This window comes from Chelonoidis abingdonii, chromosome 9 (genome assembly GCF_003597395.2).
Source record: "Chelonoidis abingdonii isolate Lonesome George chromosome 9, CheloAbing_2.0, whole genome shotgun sequence".
Taxonomy (NCBI): domain Eukaryota; kingdom Metazoa; phylum Chordata; order Testudines; family Testudinidae; genus Chelonoidis; species Chelonoidis abingdonii.
Genome location: NC_133777.1, coordinates 27,232,238 through 27,259,913, shown reverse-complemented (window position 1 = coordinate 27,259,913; position 27,676 = coordinate 27,232,238). Strand labels below are relative to the sequence as shown.

At 38.5% G+C, this 27,676-nt stretch overlaps 1 protein-coding gene across 18 annotated transcripts in view; it reads left to right on the top strand.

The window, feature by feature from the left end:
* RBFOX1 (RNA binding fox-1 homolog 1) overlaps positions 1–27,676 on the top strand; it is a 2,554,959-nt gene that overhangs the window by 2,305,982 nt on the left and 221,301 nt on the right. For 16 of the 18 annotated variants that reach the window (XM_075069299.1, XM_075069298.1, XM_075069294.1 and 13 more), the window contains one exon: positions 21,704–21,946. In XM_075069299.1, the coding sequence (XP_074925400.1) occupies positions 21,704–21,946 (243 nt within the window). Of the gene's footprint in view, positions 1–16,398; positions 16,529–21,703; positions 21,947–27,676 lie in introns of those variants that run through there. The other 2 variants (XM_075069302.1, XM_075069305.1) reach the window with 2 other exon arrangements.

Here is a 27,676-nt window from a genome sequence, read left to right as displayed (position 1 = left end):
GAGTTTAAAAGAGGACCTTTGGAACATGAAAAAGAAGAGGCAAAAATAGACTGAACACTTGTGAATCAAAGTCTCTAGGTTATTTGTGACCAAAGAAGACATAGGCCCTGGTTTCTATGGCCTTGTATCTTTTGCAGTCATTTATGCCTGTTCATAGTGGGTGCAAAATGCTCCCACTCCCAATTTGTTTGCATTCTATATCCACTTCACGCTCACTTGACACAGGTGTAAATGACTATATAGTGTGTTAAGCAGTGGAGAATTAGGCCTGTGAAGTGGGATGGAGGAGGAGGAGACAAAGGCAGCAATTAGGAGGGAAGTTATGGAAGAGTGCCTGGAGAGCTAAAGATGGGGATAGGATAAAATGGGAGGCGAGATGAAGACAGGTGATGAGTGTGAAGATTAGGGAGCCAGTGACGGGGTCTGCAGAATAATAAGATTGATTTTGAACGATAACTACAGATGAGCACAACATTAGTCAAACTTCCCCCTTTTAGACTTAGGCCATATCCTGGACACTGTTTTCTGGGGCTTTTCAGTCCGTGCAGAGTTTCTATCCATTTAAGACAGAATGGTTCTTAAGTAGGTTAAGACTCCTTTAAAGTGGATATCTAACACACATCCATGTCTCTAGCCCATCTTGACTTCAGTTATAGCAGCTACAAGGGGTGTTGAGGGGTGATGCCTGTAGAGCAGTGTTTCTTAAACTTTTGTATTGGTGACCCCTTTCACACAGCAAACCTATGAGTGCAATCCCCCCTTATAAATTAACCCTCTCTTTTTTTTTTTTTTTTTTTGTATTTAACATTATTATAAATGCTGGAGGCAAAGTAGGGTTTGGGGGTGGAGGCTATCAGCTCGCAACTCCCCCCCCCCATGTAATAACCTCACGACCCTCAGTTTGAGAACCCCTCCTGTAGAAACTGTGGAGAAAATGAGTTTTGGGGATTGAAGTCAAGTTATTCCCTGCCTGAAGTTAGTCTCTTGTGTTTAATAAGCATGACAGTCCATCTTTTCCTTCAGAATCCTACAAGGAGGGTGTGAAGAGTCCATATAATTCTACAGAAATCTCCATTGAAATTGCAGGAATTATAAGCATTTTTTAGCTGTCTCCATAGTATGTACCTTTGACTCATTTGCTGTAAATTGTAGCAAAGGAATTAGTGTGAATTTTTATTATTCTGTCCAAGCCCTCTTCCCCTGTACAGAAATAAGTGAGTTTATTACAGTAGAACACACTGATTTCTGTATCATACTTCAGAAATCTGTCTGTTCCAGCGAATAACATACAGCACATCCTCTTCACACACGTACGGCTATGTCTACACTAAAAATTATGTCGACCTAACTTATGTCGGTATACAGTCACAGCAGTTATTAAATTGCTTATGTAAATATACTTGGCTCCTTGTGTCAGTGGTGAACACCCTCACGAGGAGTGTTGTCATTGTGGGATGGCTCCTGAAAACCAGTATCAGTCAATGTAAGCAATGCCGTGTCTGCCTATTTACATCCACCATGACTCTATGCTGCTCCCGGAGGTATTGTTACTAAATTGGTGTAGAAAGGCACTTAGGTCAGGGAGACCCAAATTTAAGTGAAGACACTGCCACAACCAGGTCGATGCAAGCCAACTTACTTCACTCTTAACTGTGTAGTGTAGACCAGGCTTCAGTCTTTCAAGGAAAATCAACTCTGGGCATTAGCAAGCATAAATTACTGTTTTTTTTGTAGGTGGTTTAACGAGGGGCAAGGGGATGACTTTGCCTTTCTTCCAAGAAAATTAGCAGCACCTAGAATATGCCTATTTTCTACTTCAAGGGAATTGTTCCATTTCATCCCTTACTGGAGCAGTCTTTAGAAGAACAGAAGAAATTGACAGTGCACATTCTGCTCTATGAGGTCAGTTATGCCAAGCATACATTAAAAAAGACCAGGGGTGGCTCTAGGCACCAGCAAAGCAAGCAGCTGCTTGGGGCAGCCCATTTGCAGGGGCGGCAGCTAGCAGGGACTGAGCCTGGGAGCTGAGAACCAAAAGGGGGCCCTGGGAGCTGTAGTTCCTTGGTTAGCTCCCTGCCTATAGAACCTGCCCTGGAGCAGGGAAAGAACTACATTTTCGAGTATTCCCTTGGCCACTACCAACAGGAAAGTGGGAGAGGGAGTATGATAGCCGAAGCCTCATGCTGCAGCTTGAGCTCACTGCTAGAGCAGGATGGCACTGTGAATGGGGAACAAGTGTGCCCAAGGAGTAGAAGGCTTTGCCCCAGATATCCCCTTCAGAAGACATCCCCAGACTGGCTTAGGGATACCTCCCCTTGCAGCTCCCAAAGAAGGAATTGGGTGGACTAAATAGACAGTGCCCCTCTCTATCTGAAGCCTAGCAAGGGAGGTAAGTGGGTCCCACTAGAATTTAAAATGAACAGTAAGGGAGGGGAGGCTCTATTGGACCTGAGCAGCTTTAGATACAGTACCAGGCACTTAGGAGGATTTCCACTTCTGAGCCATGGAAGCAGAAATTGACTTTTCCTTTCCAGATTTAGCTAATATTCAGAAAGGGAAACTAGCACCTGCCTTCCAGATTTGAACACCTCAAAATTCAGGAGTGCTCAAGCTCAATTTGGGCAGCTGTTACTTCCTTTCTCTCAAATCAAATATACTGATCCACTGTAACTTGCTGTAGAAAAAGTAGATAAAATTGAGCAAGAAATGCATCCCGGTGGTTTTTAGGACTGGAATTGCTATTTTCAACGTCACTGACTTTTTTTTTTTTTAAAGTTGTTTAAAAAGGAAAGACAGTGATATTGCGATTTGGCAAAATTCCCCATAGAGAACGAAGAGTGAACAAAGAATAATAAAGGCACCTTGACTTTTCCTCATTTATGGAGGACAGTTTATAATATGCATCTAGATATCCTCCAATATCACAATGAAAATTCTTCCACTTTACTGCAGTTCTGTAGCCATATGGGAACCAGTCCTGTCTGTGTTCTGTGCACATCCAAAATTCCTGCTGAATGACTTTGCCCTGAATCAAGTCACCAGTGACCCAGGGCTGAGGCGAAGGAGGTGCAGGGAGGGGGGAAGAGCCGGCTGGGGCTGCAGAGGGTGCAGGTGGAGGGGGCAGAGCCCAGGGCTGGGTGGCAGGGGATGGGGGGCACGGGTGGGGGGAAAGGGGGGTGCCCAGAGGTGCAGCATAGGTTGTGTGTAGGCCAGGCCTGGTGGTGCAGAGGGTGCAGGAGTGAGTAGGGGGGGGAGCTCAGGGTTGGGGCGGCAAGGGTGTGTGGGAAGGGGGAGGCCCAGAGCTGGGGCAGCAGGGGGTGCAGGGGGGAGCTCAGGGCTGGGGTGAGGGCAGCCAAATTTTATTTTGCTTGGGGCGGCAAAATACCTAGAGCCGGCCCTGAAGAAGACAATGTAATAGATTAGTTGTGGGATATATTGCGTATCCGAATTGTTCTATACAGACATCAAAATATTAACTAAAAGGGAAAGACTTCATAAAGTCTTGTGTAGTCCCTCCTGGCATGGGGATATGAGCAGGTATTCAGGATTTTTCTTTAAGTATGCTGATATGATTAAATTTCACTTGACACGAGTGGTGTACCATAACATGTGATTGTACTATTTTAAAGAACCACTTTTTCTGATTGAATACCTACCAGCAATCAATTTTATATAGCTGTATCTAATCTGAATTTCTTTAGCAACTAGAAGCTGCCTGAATACTAAAGCAATTGCAATGTTCTCTATCTGATTAGCTGTACACTTAGCGAATACTGAACTATTTAAAATTATTTTCAGATTATTTCATTTGAAGTGTAACTGTTCCAGTTTAAATACTAGACAGTTGATTTCACAAGTTTTAAAGCAAGTTTTTAAAATCTACTACTCTGCCTTCCCAAAATAAGTGAATATAGACTATCAACATGTAAAAACTAAGGTTTGGATTTTGATGTTGTAAAGGATGTTTAGTTTTAAGAAACTCTGTGTTTGAATTGATTTTTTTCTCAGTGGTATCTTGTTTTGGAAACAAAAAAGAATGTGCACATGAGGTAAAAGTTAAGTACAGTATTCGAGGCTAAGTTGGAAATTAGTGGCAGTGTTTATTACACAGTTGTACATTTAAAACAATATTCTGAATATACTTCCTTCCAAATAAAATCTTCCTCTGTGCTATGTATTAAATGCCACATGAAATTGGTTGGAGCAGTAATTTTACAGATGCATTTTTAAGAACATGAGAGTTAGAAATAAGATGGGTGCAATTTCTTGTGCATTGTCCCATGATTCATTTTGTTTTAAACTGTCATATTTCTCAAAGCAGCAGTATGCATGTTACCTTTGTCAAGCACCTTTACCATTTGAGCCCTTTATTTACATAACAGTTTGCTATAGTAATTGTGCTTTGTGAGTTTTTGACTTCATGAAGACTGTGTAAGTCCTAAAGCAGTAGCTCTAGAGAGGAAGTGCTGGAAGAAAGAATTCCCTTGAATGCAGATCTTTACACTTTCGAACTGTAAAAAGAACAGCAGATGTATCATTATCACTATTTTACAGATGAGGAAACTAAGGCACAGAGTGGTAAAATGACTTCCCAAAGGTCACAAAAACATATCTCTGGCAGAGGTGAAAAAAGGACCCAGGTCCCCTGACTCCCATTACTATGCCCTATCTACCACACTATGCTGCTACCTGTAATAATAGCAGCATTTGTAGGAGATAAGCACAGTGGAACTCACCAAGCAGTATAATAGAGCAAAACACTTTTCAGTTACACTGAAGCAATTCAGGAGTTGCTCTTCACTTCCTTATAACGAGATTCACTCTTTAAATTGATTCTTGTGTCTTTGGAGTCCTTCGTGATGTTTTGACAGTATGTGGAAACCTTTGTATTTAAAAGCAGCATTGGATCAGTAAGTTTGAGTGCCTGTCGCCTCAGCAAAAGCAGTGAGCAAAGCTGCCCTTCAGTTTAGTGTTGTGGTTTATTTTGCTAACAGTAAACGTTGAAACAAATAGTTGTTCATAAAGGCTATAAAATCATCTTAACATAAACATTAATTGAAGTACAGGAATGATCACAGTGATAAACAAATATAACAAAATGTAGCTGAAGCAGGAAGCCAATCTCTCTGTTCCCTGTGCCCAATGATATTTTGATAGTCATTTTAATCTTAGAAAGTAAATAGCATCAGACGTGATGTTCCATAATTTCAGCACAGTGCCAAAAAATGAATGCTGCTCTTTCCAGTACCAACAAGAAAGCAGTGCTGTACAATGTGGTCATCTCAAATCAGGCCATCTATGTTCAATCACAGGCAACAAAAATATTGGAAAACTAAAATTAATTAAATAAAAAAGAGAGATGATGTTGAATTATTTGAGTTCACACACAGTATAAAAGTGAAGCCAGCCCAACCCATTACAGGATTCAATAGTTCTAGTTTTTCAGGCTAATTTCAGCAGGGGGAAAAATTAGAATGATTCAGTTACTGATATTACAAAATCATGTTGGATTCTGTAGGAATAACTGCAGACTAGTTCTAATCAAAACTCTGTTCAAGTCATAATCCTGACTCTTTGTGCCTTGCAATCAATAGGTAATGTTGTTGTGGCTAAACCTTGAATTCACAAGAGTGCCAGTATACTTGGTCAACATGTGGGGGTCACATTTTAAAAGTTTCTTCCATTTTGAAAGATTACTTTACTGGTTTGAGAGTTATTCTGTGTACTTAAAATGGCTAATACCAGTAGAACCGGCAATATTAAACAGACCAATTAAAGCTTTTTAAGTGCAACTGCTATACAGAACTTGAGCTATCGCTATTTTTAGATATAAACGTGAAGACACTTGTATGGGTGCCAGTGAAATCTATGTTAGCGATAATTCAAAATCCATTCGAGGGAAGATGCTTACTAGAAATGATCAGTAAGTTTCTCTCCCTTATATTTATTAGATCACAGATTTTTAATCTGCATGTGATGCCAAAACTAAAAGAGTTAATTGCTTAGATAATGTGTTAATTACCATGCACCCTCCATTACAACACAGTATACAAACAATTCACTTAGGAATTAGTAGGTCATTCACAATGAGAGTGCTGTGTCGGTGTGATCTTCTCTGTGAACAATAACATAGTAGTAGATGTTCATGGAGGTTACCAGCCACAGTGAATTCCATTTTAATTATACATCCTTTAAAAAAATTCATCATCAGATTGCAACCTGCAATCTAAAGGATTGACAGTCTCTGAATAGCATTCTCACTTGGACAGAGAGATTGGCATGTCTTCATTTTATACCAAGTATTATTCACATTCATTAAGACTGAAGGGGACCCAACAAAGTGTGGTGTGGGAAAAATCACACCAGCAGAGTTTGCTCATTTATTTTATTAATGTCTAGAGGGCTGCACGTCTGGTTTTATGTCAGAAAAGATGGGATTACAAGTAGATCTGCCCCACTGGCTCCACTTAAGCCTGAACCTTTCTCACTTACATCATGAGTGAACTGTGTAGGGATTCTTTGCCCTGCTGACTGTCCAAAATGATCCAGCATAGGTTAAGTGTCGTGAAGACTGAGAAAAAAACACAACCTTTTGCCATTGTTGCTTTTGGAGAGTAAATCAGGGTTTGTTATGGAGCGATTACTCTGGCTAGAGAGAGGCAAGAAACATAGAGATGCTATGCCATTTGGCCCTTATAGCCTTCCGATTGCCCTTAATTCCTGACATGCAACATTCACTGACCTGCTAATCTCGAGTTACCCTTGAGCAGAATGTCCTGAGATAATTGCATTGAAATTTGGTAAATTTGGTGGCGGTTTTGTAAAGTAGACTCTTTTTTTTTTTTTTTTTTGTAGTGTTGTAACCGTGTTGGTCCCGGGATATTAGAGAGACAGAGCGGGTGAGGTAATATCTTTTATTGAACCAACTCCTGTTGGTGAGAGACAAGTTTTCGAACTATACAGAACTCAACTTTAGGACAGAAAAGCTTTTGTGTAGCTCAAGAACTTGTCTCTTTGAAGTTAATCCAGTAAAAGGTATTACCTGACCCAACTCATCTCTCTAATGTCTGCTAGGCAGTTTGCTGAAGCTACTGTGCTTATTTACATTTGTATCCAAAATAATGGTTTGGAATCAGGTTTTTGGAGATACTTGTGCACCATTGACAATTATTTTAATTGAATTCTGGTGGGTTTTTTTTAAAGGTTTTTTAAAATTACATTTTTTGTTAGTTTACAATGAAACCAAATAACAAAACTGCTTTCGGTCTGAATTACATTTCAAAGTCTTGTATTAATTGCAGTAGTAATACCAAAACTTAAATGGCCAACATGGCTTATAAAATCTCTGTGTTGGTCAGGAGAATATATGACTTTATCTTGCAGCCGGACCCGTTCCGGTACCATGGCCACAATCCAGCAATACCTCGGTCTCATTACCAACTGTAAGCATGTAAGTAATCCCTACTAAATTCAGTTAAGTTTAATGGGGAAACTCATGTTGAAAGTTAGGCTCATGCCAGAACAGGGCCTGTGTGTGTGCGCACTAATCATAAAAATAATCAGGTTTCCTTTTCTTTTTTGCACTCTGGCTTCTAATGTGGTTAGCAGAGCCACAAGATTTTTTCTTTCCTTTTTTAATTTTTTTTTTTTTTGTGAAATAATTATTAAAACAGAAATTGTTCAAGAGATATCTGGGATTATTAATTCATCACATACGAAGCCATATATCCATTAACTAAATCAGTCTGTACTAAGAACTGTCAACAAAAAGACACTAAGGGCCAGATTTTAAGTGCTTAACTCCCAGTGGGAGCCTAGGTACTTTTGAAAATCCCATTAGATGCCTATTTTCGGCTTGTTTAGGTGCCTAAATAACTTTCAAAATCTGGTCTTTAGACCTTGCATTGGTGAATAGAGCAATGCCTAAACACCCTTGCAAATCTGGGTGCAAGGCTCTCTGCTTTAATTTATTTTTTTAAAACATGCTGTATTATTGCAGACAAAGGCTACTTACAAAAAAAAATTACTAGTAAGAATAACAGGTCGTAAATTGACTTTGGACATAAGCAAGGGAGCTGAATGAAAGGTTCATAAACAGATAGTTACATCAGCAAATCTCTAGTGTTATTAGAAAGTGATATTTAACAGGCTCATTGAAATCAGTGGGAGTTTCATCTTCGATTTAAATGTCGCCAGGGTTTTGTTGGGATTGGCTACACTCGAAACTCCAACGCGCTGCCGCGGGAGCGCTCCCGCGGCAGCGCTTTGAAGTGCACTCTTGAGCGAGAAAGTTGCAGCGCTGTAAAGCACCAGTGTAGCCAAGGCCCAAGTGTGGTCGCGGCGCCAGCGCTGGGAGAAAGCTCTCCAAATGCTGCAGGTACTCCACCTCCCCATGGGGATTAGCTTGCAGCGCTGGGAGCCAGGCTCCCAGCGCTGCGGCACTGTTTACACTGGCACTTTGCAGCGCTGTAACTTGCTGCACTCAGGGGTGTGTTTTTTTCACACCCCTGAGCGAGAAAGTTGCAGCGCTGTAAAGTGCCAGTGTAGCCAAGGCCTAGGTGATTAAGGTGTTAGAAAATGCTGTATTCAAATGGCAGTACTGATAATGGGAAAGCGAGGAGAAAGGTGCCTTACTTGTAAGAATCTACCCTAGTGGATAATTATGCAATAACCTGACCGTATGAGACATTTTTTTCTAACCTCCATAAACTTATTCCTTAAAAGCATGAGTGGTTTACACACACGCACACACACACACAAAAAATGACATTAAAAGAATATTTTGTTTCAAAGTCAAGCACTCAAAACGTAACAAGTTGCTTGTGCAGGGTGTGGATGAGGAGTGGTAAATAAGCACTTGGGCCACAGACTGCATGATGAAGATAAAAAGAAATAACGAAGAACTAGCTTTTCCATGAAGACTGTCTGTCGTATAGAAAAAATAGTATGGGATCATATAATTAACGACTGTCATAATCTAGACACACACGGCATGGCTACTTGGGGATAAAAATCCCATGGCTGGCCCAGATCAGCTCTCACTGGCTCACGGATCTCAGGCTCCTGGGCTGAAAAACTGTTTTGTAGACATTTGAACTCAGGCTGGAGCCTGATGCTGGGATTCTGCGAGAGTGAAGGGTCTGTCACAGCGCTCATCACTCACTGCTGGACTGGTGCCTCCTCTTGGTCACTCTGGGGATTAGCACAAGGCCAACACTCCCTATACATGACTTGCCACAGTTACTCCATCTCTGCATCTGCCTGCAGCTCCTCTCACAGTGTCATGAAGCGCAGCGTCCTCTTCAAGCCTCAGGGCACTCAGCTGCCCAATCTCTGCAGACTGCCAGGAGATCTCACTTGCTCCCCTGGTCCCTGCCAGCAACTGACCTGTCTGTGGTGCTAGCTTTCTTTCAGCTTGCCAGGGACACAGTCATCGCCCCTTGGCCACATGAAGGACTCACCTCCCCTGCTCCCATCTGAGGTTAACCCTTTCTAGTCCAGTGTGGGGCAGATACCCCATCACAGGGTCCCAGAGCTCAGGCTGCAGCCCAAGCCCAAACGTCTACAAAGTGGTTCTCAAACTTATTTGGTCACTCCCCCGGTCTTTGTGTCTATAGTAGTTTATGCACCCTTCATCTCTGGGTGCTCGCTAGCAGCTGCTGCTTTCTAGCGACCCAGCTCTGAATGTGTGCAGTAAGTTTTCCCCCCAAAGCTTCTTATGCCCCACAGAATACATTTCATGCCCCCTGAGGGGGGTGCACTGACCAGTTTGAGAACTTCTGGCCTACACAGAGATATTTAGCTCCACAGCCCAAAACCCATGAGCCTGAGTCAGCTGATCGTGGGGCTTTTATCCCTGTGTAGACGAACCCTCCAAGACCTGAATTAAGGTTGCTTGAGCAGCATTACTTTTTGAATATCCTAACTTGAAAGTGCTTGATTTTGTAACCCTAACATTTTTTAAATATAGGTTTTTATACGATCTGCATCTATAATTTATTCTTTCTGTTGTAACTGCAGATGTTCAAATAACGCATTTAAATGTATAAGCTTTTTAAAAAATCCATTAAACTCTTGGCCTGATGCTGTCTTGTCAGTGAGTTTTACAAGTTCATTATGCATTGTGTAAAACAGTATTTCCTTTTATCATTTTTAAATTTAAGCAAATGCCCCCTTCCTTTGGTATTTTGAGAGAGGTTAACTAGCAGTGTCCAGTTTACTTTCTGTTCATAATTGTGTGTGTCTCTATCATATTTTCCCTTATTCATCTCATCTCTAATTTAAGAAGGTGCAATCTTTTCACTCTCTTCTTATACAGAAGTCTTACCATGCTTCTCATCATTTTTGTTGCCCATCTGTGAAACTGGCAACACCCATATTCCTTGCGTATTTTTAACTAAGAGAATTTTGTGTATGTGAAAAGTAACAGATTGGCAAAAATTTAAAATACTGTGTCTACAGAACAAGAATAGTATGAGTAAACTACCCTAAGTATCTATGGTCATTCATTGGCCTCTGCGTTGATACTGCTAACAAAGTTGGCAATTATGATGGTGTGTTTTGTGATGCAATGAAATTTGTCTATAAGAAAACATTTATTTAATCTAATGTCGGATGGTTAACAACTGTGAATTTGGAACAGCTTAACTGTTAATGACAGCCTTTTTGAATTGACAGAACTGCAGGTAAAAACAAGAAATTAGTATTGTCCTCACAATTCCCTGAGACATCCAATAAATTGTTTTAGGGGAAAATTGTAACTGAGATGCTAGGGTCTACCTGGAACAGAATTTAAAATGTATGATTTCAACTGTATTGCAAGTATTTGTTAGTGAATAACCTACGTAAGAGAGGCCATACTGAGTTAGACCAAAGGTCCATCTAATTCAGTATGCTGTCTTCCGACAGTGGCCAATGCCAAGTGCCCCAGAGGGAATGAACAGAACAGGTAATCATCAAGTGATCATCCCCTGTTGCCCATTCCCAGCTTCTGGAAAACAGAGGTTGGGGGCACCATGCCTGTCCATCTTGGCTAATAGCCATTGATGGACCTATCCTCCATGAACTTGTCTAGTTCTTTTTTGGACCCTGCTTTAGTCTTGGCCTTCACAACATCCTCTGGCAAGGAATTCCGCAGGTTGACTGTGTGTTGTGTGAAAAAATATTTCCTTTTGTTTGTTTTAAACTTGCTGCCTATTAATTTCATTTGGTGACTCGTAGTTCTTGTGTTATGAGAAGGAGTAAATAACATTTCCTTCTTTACTTTCATGACAAGTCTGTCAAATTTGGATACATACATTTATAACTGGATTTGATTTGTATTTACCCAATTAGTCTGTTCCCTTTGCCCTGCACCCTTTGTAAATATTGCATGTGTCAATCCTTGAACAGTAAGGTGAATGAGCTAGACATGCGATCCCAGAGACTCAGTTAGGCCATAATCCTCCAAAGATCTATCTACATTCTTCACCTTAAGTAGTCATGTTTGACTTTATTGGGACTATTCCCGTTGTGTAAAGCACATATCTAAATCTTTGCAGGATTGGGGCCTTAGACCTCATGCGGAGGAATAAAATGAGCAAAAGTGTATTATATCTACTGTGATTCTCGTGTGTTTCGTCTTCAGTATAGCAGCGTACAGGAGATATGAAACTTTAGTGAACCAGAATACAGCGAGAACTAGAAAGTTTACATGCAGTTAACTGGTGTTCACTATTGGTTTACAGATGTGATGGAAATTACAGGAGAATTAAAACTAAATCATAGTTCTTTATATGGGGTAAGTATGGTCAATTAAGTGTCCTTTCTACACCTATAGAAATATAGTGAGTAAATGTGGCAGATAATTGAGTAAGACATGTCACTGTCCACATTACAGCTCTCAGTTTATAGAACAGCTGTGGACTCATATGCGGTGTAGAGGATGCCAATTTCTTAACTTTGTGATTGTAGATAAAAGCAAAAAAGCAATCGCTATTTAGTGTGTTAAAGTAGCCTGCCAAATCCATCTCAAATAATTGAGAGAAGTTCTTGGAGGGCAGCAAGTGGGCTTCATAGAGTAGCTAGTGCCTTTTCTTGCCATTCGGATTTTGCTGGGCAAAATAATTGTATGTGGTATGAAAAATAATGTGAACCTTGAAAGATCATGGGAAATTGTGAGTTAAATTTGAAGGTACTCTGCTTTGTTGAAGCCACACATCTGGCAATTCTTGTGGCTATGGAAATGAATTACCCAGATGAACCATTTGCATCTTTTCCTGATTTCAAGGGTTTACTCCTGAGCCCTGTTCAATCCATTGACTTCAGTGGGAATTCTACTCTCCACAGAAACAAGCCCAGAGGGGCTAAAGACAAAAAAATAAGTAACTTCTTACTTTAATGTAACATTATTTACATTGTGGATTGTAGTTCTCTGACTATGTAGTAAAATTAGGTCAGATCTTGAAAATTCCTCTTGCACACGTAAAACCATCGGACAACCTGGCATGTTTTAACATGACCATTAAATTAGAGTTTCAGCGGTTGTACAAGTTAGGGGAGAATGGCACTGACCAATCTTTTCTGAGCAAGATTATGCAGCACTTAGATCAAACCATTGGTCCTTTACCACGAGTGGCAACTGCATGATTTTTTTTTCTTGAGGAAAAGAGGGTAAATTCTTCCTACTTAAAACCCACTTTGTTTTGTTTCATGCTCAAATACTGGTTGCTTTAGCTATGTGATGTTAGCCAAGAGCACACGTTTGGTCTGGATGGATACTGCATGGTCCCTGTGCACTGTGCTCTAGCATATCTGTGAATGGAGGCTGCATGCAGATGCAAATCACATCAAGTGCTATATGAAGCCTGTTACACTGAGCAGTGGTAAGTCTAGAGCCCCTGTCATGCTCATTCCCTGCTATGACGAAGGAACGTGATCCTGGCTATGCAAATGAGGTCTAAAATACAGGAATAGGGACAAAGCGATTTTGTTAATATCTGCTTTATTTTATGTTTGGACTGTTCTGTATAATGAACTTACATTCGGAATAAGGTCAGTATTAAGCATGTATGTTTCCCATATTTATATTAACTTTACCTCAGTACAGATATGAATTTTTACATGATAGGCTCTGCTTTCTTTTGTGCAAAAAATCCCCAGTCTCTTCTTTTAGTTCTCTTCTTTAAATCAATTATCTCAAACTTGTAAACACCTCTATTCCTTTTTACCCACGTATCAAAATATATCAAAAAGACAGTTTGGGAGGGTCTGTTTAGTGAGGTGGAACTACCACCATAATGGTTAAGTGGAAGTGTAGTTTTGTGGGTTAAAAAAAAACAACTCATAACTGGAGGTCAAAAGATCTGGATTATATTCCTGGTTTTGCCACAGTCTATACTTCACGGGGCTTTTGTGATGGTTAATTTACTGTTTGTAAACTTTGTGATCTTTTGGATGGAAGGCTACAGATGGCTAATGTATAATTATGACAATCATATAAGAGAAAATACCTTTGAGAAATCTTTCTGTACTGAATTCTTTATTAGTCCCCCTATCCCCTTTAAATTGCTGTTAGAAACTCTTTCTGTTTTTGGAAAACAATTATTTATTTCCCTGAAAGGTTTCTCAGGGAATAGCCCATTGCACTAGGGAAGGGAGTGTTTATGTCCGATATTCCATGTCAGAGATATGTAGCACTGACAGAATTAGTGCAGAGCAGAACATGCTGCACTTCTTTGCAGCTGATTTTTTTTTTTGCAAAATGTATGTTATTGTTTGACAGTAATACATTGAAAAAAATTTCAGCTTTGAAATGCACCAAATTTGTGCTTATAAGTAAAAAAAAAAAAAATAAATAAATAAAAATAAAAAATGTTGCGGTAGGTGAGTGAGAGAGGAAGCCCTGATCTGTAGAAGCAAAGTCTTTGTTGTTCCCAAAATGCCAAGTCTTAAAAATGCCACATTAATGTACTTTTAAAAACCTAAAATGTAGGGCAGCACTAGTCTGAGGTTTGCCCTTCCAACAGAAGAAGTTAAGAGGAGACATAAGCTGAGTTGCAAGACTGGAGCTAGATACAGCAGACCCACTACTCTGATACAAAATCTGACAGGTGGAAAGGGTGCAAAAGTAGCCAACAAACCTGTTGTACTCCCCTGATTTTATTGTGCTGCCAGGGACTGATTTGGCTGCCAGCACAACTTTAGAATAGTCACAGGATTGCTCTAACGGAGTTGGTTTGGCATAGCCCCTAAGGACATTTATGCCAGCTAGGAATCACCAGAGCACAATACTCTGTGAACATGGTCCCTCCCTCTGCACACCCAGGGACTCTTTGGCCTTCCTATATAGGGCAACTTCACAGCCACTTTGTGCCAGTGAAACATTGTGGGATCTGGCCCCATATGTTTATATTTATTGCTGGGTTACTAAATCACTTGAAAAGATAATTCACTTGATGAGCTTTATTTGTATCATGTGCCCGTGGACAGATGATCACTTAACATAGCAAAAGAAAGAACTGAAGAGGTACCATCATCATGGTGGATATATGAAATATACTTTCAGAGATTATATAATGCTTCAGATTTCTATTCCACTCTGATTTCCCAAGCATCCTTAATGTTGAGGTGGGTCATGGAGTTTAACATAGCTAAATTGGAGAGAGGTACATACCATACTTTTTAGCTGAAAAGCATATCCAAAAGAAAAACATACAAAATTACCAGTAACATAAAGGTGCCACTCAAGGGAGAGAACAACTGAATCTCTGGTACTGCATCCTGGAAGAATAATCCCTGTTTGCTGTTAACCATTGCCATATGGCCATACCCAGTACACACAAAAAAGATAGTTGTGCTAATAAAATGGTCCGGAGCAGTGGCACTAATTCATTTACTAATTGGACATATATTGATAGCTGGGATTCAGGCTTTTTATCAGGGTGCAATATGGTGCATATGAAGAGGACATTGGGAACATATTTGTCTCTTGTGCATGAGGTTGTTTGGTGGAGAAAAGAGATCATACCATCACTCAAGGAAATAATACAAATCCCTGAGGCTACCCCCTGCTCTTTTCTTCTCTCTCTCTCTCTCTCTCTCTCTCTGATTCTGTCCAATAAAAACTGTTCTTTTCCCTCTTTCATTCTTTCCTTTTGGGAACACCCTTACTTTGGAAAGAGTTTGTTTTTAAGTGAAATATGAGGCAGAACTGGCTTTGCAGCTACCTTTCCAAGAACGGGAGGAAGTTACAGAATTTTCTGTGTCTGAATTTGGATGAGAAGTCAAATGGTCCAAGTCAAGTGGCCCAGTCCTGTTATTAAACGGCAAGAGAGAAAGCTTGCAGAGTTAGTCAGTTGGTCCAATGAGGCTGGATGTCTGATTCCCTGTGAAAAAACCTGAAGCAGCTGTTTTTATTATCCTTAACTAAGAAGTGCTAGCAGCAAATCTATAAGAATTATCCTGCATTGTTAAAGAAACCCAGTGTATTTGAGTTGGATTGTGAGTATAACAATACAGTTAATACTGTTTATCCAGATTTTCTTTTTCTGGGAATTTGGGACATTTGTAAATAAAAACTTACCTGTTGCATTTCAGTCCTGCCTCTAACTTCTTGAATCCGGTGACAACCCATGACAGATTGGCAGTAAAGTTGAATTCTTTGGGGCTCTTTGTGTTGTCTTAGCTTTCTTCTGTGTTATGTGATTTTAATTAGAAATTTAATCATTTCTGAGACTCTCTCTAGAGTATCTAGACAAGGTCCTTTAATAGTGAAGTATTAGCTTGCTTAAGCTGCCGCACAAAAGTAAAGCTTGGAAGCACTTCTGAAATATTTCCCTTGGTGGGCAGGAAGGATACCACAAAATAAAGATGGCAAAACAATTTCAATTATAAAGAAAGGGTAAAGTAAATTTAATGTAAAATAGACAATGGTTTTTATTGCCTACATTTGCTATGGGTATTAAGCAACTTTAAAACACAAATTTTATTGCTGTTAACTTTTCAAATTGTAGGAAAGATTAAACTCTCTCTCTCTCCTATAAACTGCAGTTGCCAAAAAACCAAAGTACTGGAGGTTTAGGGTTTTCCATAACTTATAATACAATCATCTTATTTTAAAAATGAAAATGTTCAGCTTACGGCAATTTACAAAGTAGCATTTCTAATGTTTTTTAAACAGCTATTAATGTAGTCAAGCTGTGTTTTTTCTTCTTCTGTGTGTAATCATCTGCTCAGTGGTGCACTCTATAAACTAGTAGCAGGAGACAGAGGAGTGGCCTGCTGTGATTGATGGGGCGAGGCCTAGCAAACTGAAAGAGTCCCATCTGGATTAGGTTTTGGGAGCAGTCAGATGTTGAGTGGGAGGTCAGTAAGGCTTGCATTAGCTCCCCCTCCTTCAACACCCCTATCATCCACACTCATACACACATTACATAGCTCACACGCTCTCATCCATAATTGATGCTTGCTTTGGGCAGATGCTGCATGGCCTGGGACTAGAGCAGCTGCTAAGTTTATGGAGGATAAAGAGAGCAAGATGGTACAGCAGGTATTTTCACTTTATTTTCACTTGAAACTCTGATTTTAGTCAAGCAAGGGTATTTCTTTTATTCAACTGTACCACTGCATGCAAGCCTCCTCTAATACATATTTTGTTGCTTAAGTCATTCTGCCAGGCGAGCTACAGCAGTGATTATGTGTGTCTGCTGTGCTTGATATGTCTAACTGAGCCGTTCTTATAACCAGCAGGTTTACAGAGTAATTTTGCATTTTTCTTCTTTGTTTCCATGCCCTGAGGATATGATGCAGTTTGGCTCATTTAACTATAGTATGAGAGGCTTTCTCTGAATGTGAAATATCTCTTGCCAAAGAAACAGAACACAATAAAACTAAAATAGAATAAAACAAACAGTAAACCGTTAGTTAGACTTTAAAATGTGGGCAACCTTAAAGGTTTTTAGTGAATAAATACAATTTTATGTTGTGAATGTGTGTTTAAAAAGGATCACTGAATAAATAATATTTTCTTTGCTCTGTCTTTTGTATATAAACATGACAAGCTTGCTTTATTATGTTTTGACACTTTTCATGCATTTTTTAATTATAAAAGCCTTTCAGAGCAGAAGAGATAGTGCTGAAAAAGAACGTGGAGATTTGAGATACTCAATAGAATATTTTAAAATTCTGATATTTTCTGTTTTAAGTATAATCATCTATGGGATTTTAGAAAGCCTTCACTTGCCTATATCATACTAAGGCATTTTTTTGTTCTGGTATAGCTCAGCATTTAAGCAGAAAGCAATAAACTGGATTTTATACACTGCCACGTAAAGCATATTTTGGAGCTGAAGTGTGGTTTTCATTAGATTTCAGGCCAAAACATTTAGCAGAGCCTCACTGTCTGCCTTCCTTTGTTCTTCTTTCAGCTGCCAACTACTACTTTATTAAACCACACACAAAAATGAACATTAAGGGGTCATTTAAACTTATATAAAAGTAAAGAGATTCAGAGTTAAGTCTGAAACTATAACTTCTGTCTACCCTCTTGCGCCTAGTTGAAGTTCCACATTGTGTGTGTACTGTCACCCACTGTTTTGAGGCTGCTCCAGTGCCTAAATTCATGGTCTAAATTAAGAATGGAGTTTCCTGTCACTTTAAGGAACATTTCATACCTTTAAAATAACTTGGTAGATCCCATTTTTCAGTTTTATTTTGTTTTCAATACTCTCATTAAAATGTCATTTTAAAATACCCAGTTAATGTGCTCTGGGGCTAGAGGATAACTTGAGATTCACAAAGACCCATTCAAATTTAGATCAGTTTTCTGTAGTCTAGATTTGGTATTCACATTTCACAACAGTATAAGTAAGGATCTGTTAGTTTCCACTGTTAACCTGAATATGAATTCACATCTTAAAGAGTAACCAATTTGTATGTTATGTATCTTAATATTACAGAATGTGTTTAATCATATGGGGCATGCTAATACATTATGATAATATTATGTGCTTTGAATATGCATATACTCATTATGGATCCAGAATGTAGAGATTATTTAGACTAAATTTTAAAACTAAAAAACCTGCACTTGTAATGGCATGTGCAGTAGCTGCTTTTAAAATCAGAACATCTCAGCATTATTTTCATGATCTTCATAATAATAAATTCCTGGCTTACAACAGTGTGCGTATGTACATACACACCCACACATATAATTTTTTTTATCTTACAGTGGACAACTATATATTTTTTAAATTAAAACAAAAATAAGTTCAGTGAAAGAATAACACACGGGCTGATATCTGGCATGCCAAGTTTCCACTTCTCCCTGAATATATCGGGGTTATTTATATGCTGACCCTTCACTATTTCCTTACTTTTGGCTGGTGCCACTTTAATAAGGGAATCAAAACCTCAGTTTAGCAAATGTAGTGACTGAGCTAGAAGACTCTCAACAGTGTTAAAGTGCCTGAATTTTCATTGTATGTATGCCATTATGTGGCAGTACTGAAGTGAAATGTTTGAAGGTGCTGGTAAGAAATCATATAAAAGCTCAGTGCTCTTAATTAAATATTAGCTGTAATTAGCACTAAGTGTGAATGGCACAGATATTAATTAGGGTCTCATGGAACTGCTGTCAGTGTTAATGAGAAACACTGGGGGTCTCAGCAACATCTGTTTTAGAACTCAAGGTAGTATAAAAACCTTTAGTAGATCAAAAGCATCTGAACATTAGCTGTTGATCCCTTTGTTGCCATTATTGTTCTTTTTTTAATGTCTGCTGACTATTATGCCATGTCTAACAACCGACATGAAGGAATAACTTATGGACCAGGAATGACCAGCTACTGTGCTTCAAAGCAATACAGTCAAAGTAATTTACTAGGTAGAATTTTTTTTTGCTGCAGCTTCCATGCTACCTGGTTCCTACCACTAAAGTCTGTCCTAAAGTATTTAATGTTTACAGTTTAAACATAGAACTTTGAACAAATACAAAAATTCACAGTAATGGCTATTACCGTTGAAGACACATGATGGAACCCAATCACTGCCCAGTTTTAGTGCTCATACTTTCTTTAGTGTGCATTTTGATCATGTACAATCACTATTTTTAAATTATTATTAGGGAGTATTAGGTAAAGAAACAAAAAGAAATGAGTTTTCATTTTTATTAAAAAAAAATGGAATAAGTAGATATGTTCCTCTACTAAATTGAATGTACAAGGTATGTTTCCAGGTTTTAAACTTAAATTGTTGCACGTTTTAGTGTAAAAATACTTAACTTTTCATCTTGGCTTGTACTTGTAATACTAACAATACCATTATTTTATACTTTCAAAGCACAATACAATCATGAAGTAATCTCACAGCACAGTGCAATGTAGAAAGTAAATGTTATTGTTTCCATTTTAAAGATGATGAAGTGAGGCAAAAAGTATAAATGATTTGCCCAAGGACACACACTAAATTAGTTGAAGAGATGGGATTCACATTCAGGAGTTTCAGACTCCTAGTGTCTCATGTTTAATTCACTATAGCATATTGCTGTTTAGTTAGGGAAAATGCATTTTTTATCCTGTAATATGTAACCAAGGGCTGTTGTAATATACAGCTTAGTGAATCCTCAAAGGTTCTGAGTTCCTGTTCTGTTCAAATAATCACTTCCATATTTAGATGCTTATTTGAATTAGCTGAAACTGGTTGGAAATCTTCCTAGATGTGAAATTCCACAATATTACCTTTGTATTTCAGTAGTAGCCATGGCCTTTGCTGAAGCCAGCAGGTGCAAGGATTAGTGAAAACAAAAAATGTGTGTGCACGTGCACGAGTGTGTTTGGTGGAATGTGGCTGAATATTTCATAATCCTCCCTTCCCTACCTACTTTTGCATATTCAGTGGGGAATGAGGATGATCTTGACCAGATAGCACAGTGTCTTGATGGGGCAGAGCTCATGCTGGGCAAGTCAGGGGCTGGTTCCTCCCTTCTGCGGGTCGCTTTGTCTTCTCTTTGGCAGGACCTGGTGGGTTGGAGCTAATCAATTGGCGTGCCCCCTCCTCCACTTATTTATACTCTCCTAGGGTTTTCAAATGCCTGTTGGACCTGTTAGCTGTTCTCTTTCCCTTCTCTTAGCATAGGAGCTGGGTTTTTTAGAAAGCGAGAGGCCTTACCAATCACTTTTTTGGTATCAGAAAATAATTTTTCCCCTTGGACCTCATTGACAGAGGTTCCGTGGGCTTTTTTTTTTGGAACGGGGTGAAATTTTTTCAATGAGAAGTAAATTAGCCGGAAAAGATTTTTTGAGGCAACAAAATTTTAAAAGCAAAATCAAAAAAAAGTTGAACGTTAATTTTGAAACTAAATATTTAAACTTTTTGTTTTGAAATGGTGTTTGGTTTAGCAATTGAGCTAATTTAAAATACTAAATCAAAGGAATAAAAAAAAAAGAACCACCTCAAGATGAAATAAAAAAAAGAAAGGATGGGGGAATTGCTTGGGGTTAAACAAAACATTTAGTTGGACCCATAGCAACACGTTTTGGTTTTCAGGGTTGTTTTTGGTTCTACCCCTGAAATGGAGCCAAGGCTTTGGAATATGTATAGCCATCCCCAATTCCTTTCTCTGGCGATACTGCAGAAGTACTGGTGTCCCCTGACACTGTTATCTGTAGCATCATGATTTAGGCATACCTTAAATAAATTCACAAACATGTATTGTAAGAAGAGTTTTTTTCAATGTCATAATATATTCATTATGGTCAGACCATTTAGCCAGACTGTTGCAGACATTTACATTAAATACCTGTGATATGTTAGCATTTTTGGCATCCGCTTGCCACAGTAGAATTATATTAAAGCTAAAACTAGATCTAATTGTCCATACACAGTATAGATGCTTCCATTTGGTCTTTTAATTGTAAAGATTTATTTTAATACATAAATGTAATATAATTACTAGCAAAATGATAAGGAATTTTAAGCTCTTGCATCTAAATTTTCTGACACATATCAGGGTAAATTATTTTTAATGTTTTTTTCTCAAATAGATTTTAAACTGATGCATTTTTTGTCCCTTATTTTTTATTTTGTGATTCTAAGCTTGAATCTAATCATCACATTGCATTTGTGCTCTACAGCTGAAAGGATGAACTTTTACTTGAAAGAGTGATGATCATCTGAGAGAGCAGCATTTAGTACAAATATTTAAAACTGTGAGCACAGTGGATCATCTATTTTCAAACTCTCATTTGGATTTTAGGTTGGCTGCATCTTCTCAGAAGTCTAGAAAACCATGAGAGAGAATGCACTATGTGATAAATATAGCGAGCCTCCTTCAATGCCATCAGTGTTTTTTAACTTTTGGAATAAGTGGAATTATTTACTATAACCTTTCCTTCTTAACTTCTCGTTTTAGTAAAAACATATTGGCTACATTTAATGTTTTAGCTAAAGTATCTGTTTCTTTGATGTCATATACACTAGGGGTTTTCAGTTCAGGTATTCTTACCTGGTGTTAACAATCACATTTTAAAAAGGCCCACACAGAAAACTACACTTTGCTTCTCTAAAGTCAGATTGTAATCGGGAGTGGCAGAGGAGGGAATTAAATCAGATGGGATATGCTCTTCAGGGGAAACAAAAATCTATTTAGAAATCTTGGAGAATATCCTCTTCACTTTCTAAATTATTTTTTTCTGAATCTACCTTTTTTTTCTTTGCTTTACAGGGTAATCAGGAAGCTACAGCACCTCCTGATACAATGGCACAGCCTTATGCCTCAGCTCAGTTTGCTCCACCTCAGAATGGGATCCCGGCAGAATACACAACCCCACACCCCCATCCAGCTCCAGACTACACAGGCCAGACCACAGTTCCAGAGCACACGTTAAACATGTACCCTCCTGCTCAGACACACACTGAACAGAGTGCAGCTGACACAAATGCACAAACTGTCTCCGGCACAGCCACAGTAAGTTCAGGTTTCTTATATTTCTGAAGATGTATATCTCAAGTTACAAAAATGTTTATTGATAAAGCTCTTTCTTATGTTGCATTTAATGGTTGTAAACTTGAATTTTATTTATGGTTATTCAAAACAATATAGGGTCCAAAATAGGTTCAGTCTTTTCTCTTTGAACTTTGAAAGTATTATTCTTCCACTTGTGGTGCCTCTCATCAAGCCAGTGGGTGGAGTAGTATCTGTCTCGTGCCACTTGTTTTCAAAATTCTTTTCTGTTTTGAATATCCAAACATGCAAAATTATATATGAAATACAAATATTTAAGTGGTTGTATATGATTTAACCTGTTTAGAGCTGGGCACAACATTCTGTAAATTGCCACGTATTCGCAGGGGCGAAAGGAAATGCAGGCCTGTTATTTACCAGGCTGCACGTGGCAATGGACTGTATTGGTAAGGGATGCAAGGAGAGTATGGGCTAGGATGCAAACTGCAGACACACACACAACTAAAATTAATCAATTTAAAGTTTTATTGGGGATAGTTACAAGGGTAGGGGAGCAGCGTATGATTAGCTAATAGAGTTAATAAAACTTAAAACACACAATGACTAAAATATCTATTAACAATATTTATAAACAAAGATGCAGCATTTAGTACTAATTGATACTTACAAATACAAACCAACGCATAACGACCGGCAAACGTAGAAACCCTGGTTGAACACGTGGGCCTGAGAGAGAGGCTCTCGAGGTGATCAGAGCTCGGTATGGCTTGTATTCCTTATTCAGTGATTATCCTTCTAGTTATATTGTCTTTCTCTTTCTCTCTCTCTGCCCTGCCATGGCAGCCGGCTAAGTACTACTATGACATCATAGAAGTGTCATAGGGACGGGGCCCAAACCTGTGATGGTTCGGCTTCTGTTGGGCTACAGCAAAGTTACACCAAGTATGGGGAGAGGTGCCTAAAAGTCTGGCTTCGGCCCCAAAGGGTGAGGAAATGCATATTGTTTTAGAATGCGTTCAACACTGAATGACAAAAGAAGAGGCCAGGGCAATACTGGTATGGGCAAGTTCTACAGGATGCAGACAGGAACTCATCTTAACACATTCATTTGAAAGAAAACAGTGAAATTGTTTTGCTGATATTGATGACCCCTTCTTATTCACTTTTCACAAAAGTTTATTTGAATAAAACTTTATTCTCAAGAATTTTCGGAAAAGGGATAGTGTTGCAAATACTTGTGCAAATATGAATATTCATCATGAGTATCTGCAATAGAAGTGCTTGTTCAGCTATCTTGAAAGCTTTCTGTGAGTTTGGAAATCATCAAATAATGGAACTGAAACAACATCATGTGACTTTGCCGCCCAGTGGGTACAAACAGCAAATTACAAATCGGGACTATTCCAAGTAGTAGCATGCAAATAAATGTTAGGCTTAGATGTTAACATAAAACCTCCATAGAACAATTTTAAATTGTGAATAGTTTCATAAAAATTGGTGTCTATTTGTGGAAATATTAAGAACTGAATTTTTTTTTCAAATTTCTGTCATTCTTGACAACTGGTTTTTTTAAAGTAATATATAAGAGTGTAAGAGAGCTAAGTAAAGGAGTGACCAGTATTTAATGCTGAGCTCCAAGCCTCTGAAAATCAGACACTTTAGAAGTGTCTCCCAGGTCGAACAACCAAAAACTGAGACTCTCAAAATCACTATTCACCTTTGAAAATATTGAGTGAAATCTAAACATCATAACATTGTTTATTAAGGTCCTGGTTTGAGGGCTGTCCCTTGAATCTGAGATAGAAGGCTTGGGTTTTTTCCACAACATTTTTTTGTGAAGGGCGCAGTTCCTTTAACTATTTCTGGTCAAAACATTTTATCCTTCCATAATAGCTAATGCTGCTACACTTCCCCTGGTTGTAAGAAGATGAGAAAATGTCTCACTCAGAAATTAAAACAAATGCTTCTCTGTGCATCATCCAGCAGAGATGCTCTAAAAATGTGCCACTGATACCCTTTCTCTGTGTCTCCAAGCATTACGGAGTGACGAATCAATGGGTTGTTCAGAGGGTATTTAAGCACCTTGCCATGTTACTTCTACCATTACATAAATATAATTGAGAATGGAAAATAACAACATTTAGAATGAGAATGCACAATGCATAATACATTCTATACACTATGTACAGGAAGAGAGGCCTTTTCATAACACAGCAGGCCAGTGGTCTACCTAGTTCACTGCTGTATTCTTTCTGACATTCACCAATATTAGAGGCTTCTCCAGAAGATAGAGAATACAGTGTCATGGACAATTATGAAAACCTACTCATATGAGAACTTTCTTCCCAATCTCCTCAATAAGAAGCCACCTTGTGACCCAAAGTATTAGGAGCTATATCCTTTCCTTACAAAAAAAAAATGTTTTTGTCCCATTTATTATACCAGTGGATGTTCTCATTAATGTCTCATTCTTTTGGGAATCATACTAAACCTCTGGACTCAAAGGAATTGTGATACTTAATTCCAGTTTTAGGGTTTGTGTAATAAATGTTTCCTGTTATAGTTTCCAATTGGATAACTTTGAATTTCATTAAACACCTGCTTTTTCTTATATTATGGGAAAAATTAAATAGGAACTTCCTATTTACTTTCTCTAGTCCATTAATTTACTTATGTATCTCTGTAACATGACATTTTATTCACTTCTTCACTAAGCTGTTCATGTAGTAGTATAATGTCTTCTTTTATTTTGATCCCATTCATTAAATAGCATACCATTTTGTTTGCTGTTTTGATCACTACTACATATTGGGCTGATCACAATGACACCCAGCTCAATCCCTTCATGTTTGTTTCTTTGAAATTCCTGGATTTATACCATTCAGTCCTAGGATGAAATCTTGGCTGTATTGAAGTCCCTGGAAAAACTCCTATTGACGTCAGTGGGGCCAAGATTTCACCCCTGGTGACCTGTTGCTTTTTAAGTGTGTTTGACTGCCTCATTTATTATCACCTCAGTCTGACAATCTCATTGTTTTTAGTAGGAAAGAACACCGAACTGGAGTAGGTATTTCCTCAACGTCCTCTGTGGAAAAGAGTGATGAAAAGAAATCATTTAGTTTGTCTTCAGTGGCCTTATCTTCCTCAATTTCTCCCTTGAATCCATGGTATTCCAGCAGATGCAGTTATTCGTTTGCAAGTTTTCTCCTTCTGACACAATAATAGAAATGTTATTTCATTTATGTCTTTGGCTATCTGTTTTTCCTAGTCTTCTTAGTCCTGCTAATTTCCAGATTCCACTTTATTGAGCGTGAATATTTTAATTTTCTTGACTTTAACTTAATCTTTTTGAAGAGCTACCTCATTTTTTCTGAAATCTCTGTTCAAAATGTAATGTAACAGTGAAAGTTGTTGGCACAATACCTCCAAGGAGAAAGATGAACTTAATTATATTGTAATCATTGTTACTTTTTAAGGGTGGCAAATCTCGCCCTATTTAATACTTAATACATATGCTATTTAATGTGAATTGTCTTGTTGCACTTACATAGGATATTAGAAATTAGAGATGGAAAAGATTTATTTGGAAATGTAAGCCATCCTTAAGCTATATCTAAGCTGGTTTGTTGCCTACACTATCTTTTTAATGTAATTCAGATTTAATTTAGAAACCTGTAAAAAACAGTATCATCCAACAATACGCAAAGTCAAAACTAGTCAATTGACAACATTTGGCATTTTATACTTGATATAGTACAAGTAAAGATTTACAAAAACTGAATTCTGTAAGGGTCTCCACTATTCAGCTGAGCCTCAACATTACTTAACTGCTAAAAATCTCCCACAAATTTCCAATCAAATCTTTTGTTCAAATTGATTATGGGTATCAGCTTCTATAAACTGTTATGATCTACCTTATAAATTGTTAGCACTTTATGGCTTTCCATCATATTTGCGAACACAGCATAAACATTATGCAAAAAGATACATGCTGATGGAACGTTGCACCCAGGGAGAACCCCAGTGAATTCACTGGGGTTTGTGAGGGCTTTAGGATCCACCTGTATGCATCGCTTTGCGGATTGGTGTGTAATAGTACATGTTGTTTTTAATCAGAAAATGGAACATTACAAATTAATACTACTATGTCAGCATTGTAACTCAAAGTGATGTTCACATCTGAAGGAAAAGATGCCTTAGCTACCAGCAAAATGTTGGGGTAGTGAATTTCCAGACTTTCTAAATTTCAGGAGTAATCTGGTTGTCCACTGGAGTGTTTGGTTGGTAGCTTTCAGATATTTTTAGGTAGCTATCAGATGTTCAGTTGTGTAATGTACAATATGACATGAGACATTTTTTGAAAAATTGACTAGGCTGGCTATTCACAAAGGAGTTCTAGCTGGATAAAAATGGGAGGTTTAGTAAAACAGCTTTTGGAGAGAAGCAAGCATTTTTAATGCTTGGAATAATTCTAATCAATATGCACAACTGTGTGTATTTAAGGCTGTCGATCCAACTGTAAATGTAAAAGAATTAATGTTAGTGTAATGAAAAATGAATATTACAACTGAAAATAATGTTCATAAAATATCAGAAAGATTCCGTGGGGATTTTTGAAAATGCTGAAAAGAAATGCCTTCTATCACGAGAATAGCGTAGCTGAAGTCAACGTATATTAGATCGGCTTACATTGACTTACTTCGTGTCCTTGCAGTGCGGGATCGATGGCCACCTCTCCCCCATCGACTCCGCTTCCGCCTCTTGCCCTGGTGGAGTTCCGGAGTCGACGGGGAGTGTGTTCAGGGATCGATGTATCGCGTCTCGCCTAGACATGATACATCGATCCCCGATAGATCAATCACTACCCGCTGATCTGGCGGGTAGTATAGACGTATCCTAAGTTTGAAGGATTGGTCCATTAATGAATAAACTCCAGGGGCTTTATTTACTGTTGTCCTGCACCTTGTGGAGTCATTTACACCAGCTGCAAAGTGAGTATAAAATGCCACCAAGCCAGAATGGTGGAAGTGACTCCACAAGGTGCAGGATATCAGTGACTCCTGCCTTAGGAGATATGTAACATTTCCTGTATCGTTTAGATTCAGACAAATACTACACTCAGAGCATAAATGTTTTTTCTTTTCTAAAAATACAGTCTTCTTTTGCCATGAGTTTTACATTAATGGATCCTTTCCTTCTCTCCCCCTGCTCCTGCATTTTTTAGTCCCAAAATATTGAGCCCCACCTCCTTATACTTTTGTCCTCTTGGAGTTTCAGTCACAGAACCCACATGGTAATGCACTGGTTATTTTCCTTCACTGGTTGCTCCTGATTTTCCGGCAGACTCCTGAACTAGTTTTGGCAGCTTTGAAATTGTCCTTGTTGATGAGTTGATCAGACCTGCCTTGTCAGGCAAGGATGCTGTTTTCTTAAACATAGTTATAATTCTGAGGAGTTTGTGTTTTTTTTCCTGGTTGCCAGTAAGGCTTAGCACAGTGGAAATCCCTCTTGGTTCTCATCTCAGATTCCTTGTTAGCAAAGAAATAATAATTCCCTGAGTAAGAGAAAATTAGCAAATTTTGCAGACACACATTCCTAAACAGGGGCCAGTCAGGTCTTCCTGGCTTCTTGCTTAAATTTCCACTTTGTAATTCAGAAGTTTAAATCATTTCAGGGAGCCTAATCTTGGAGTGATCATTCATGCAAATTGTCCTTATTAACTGAGCATAGTCC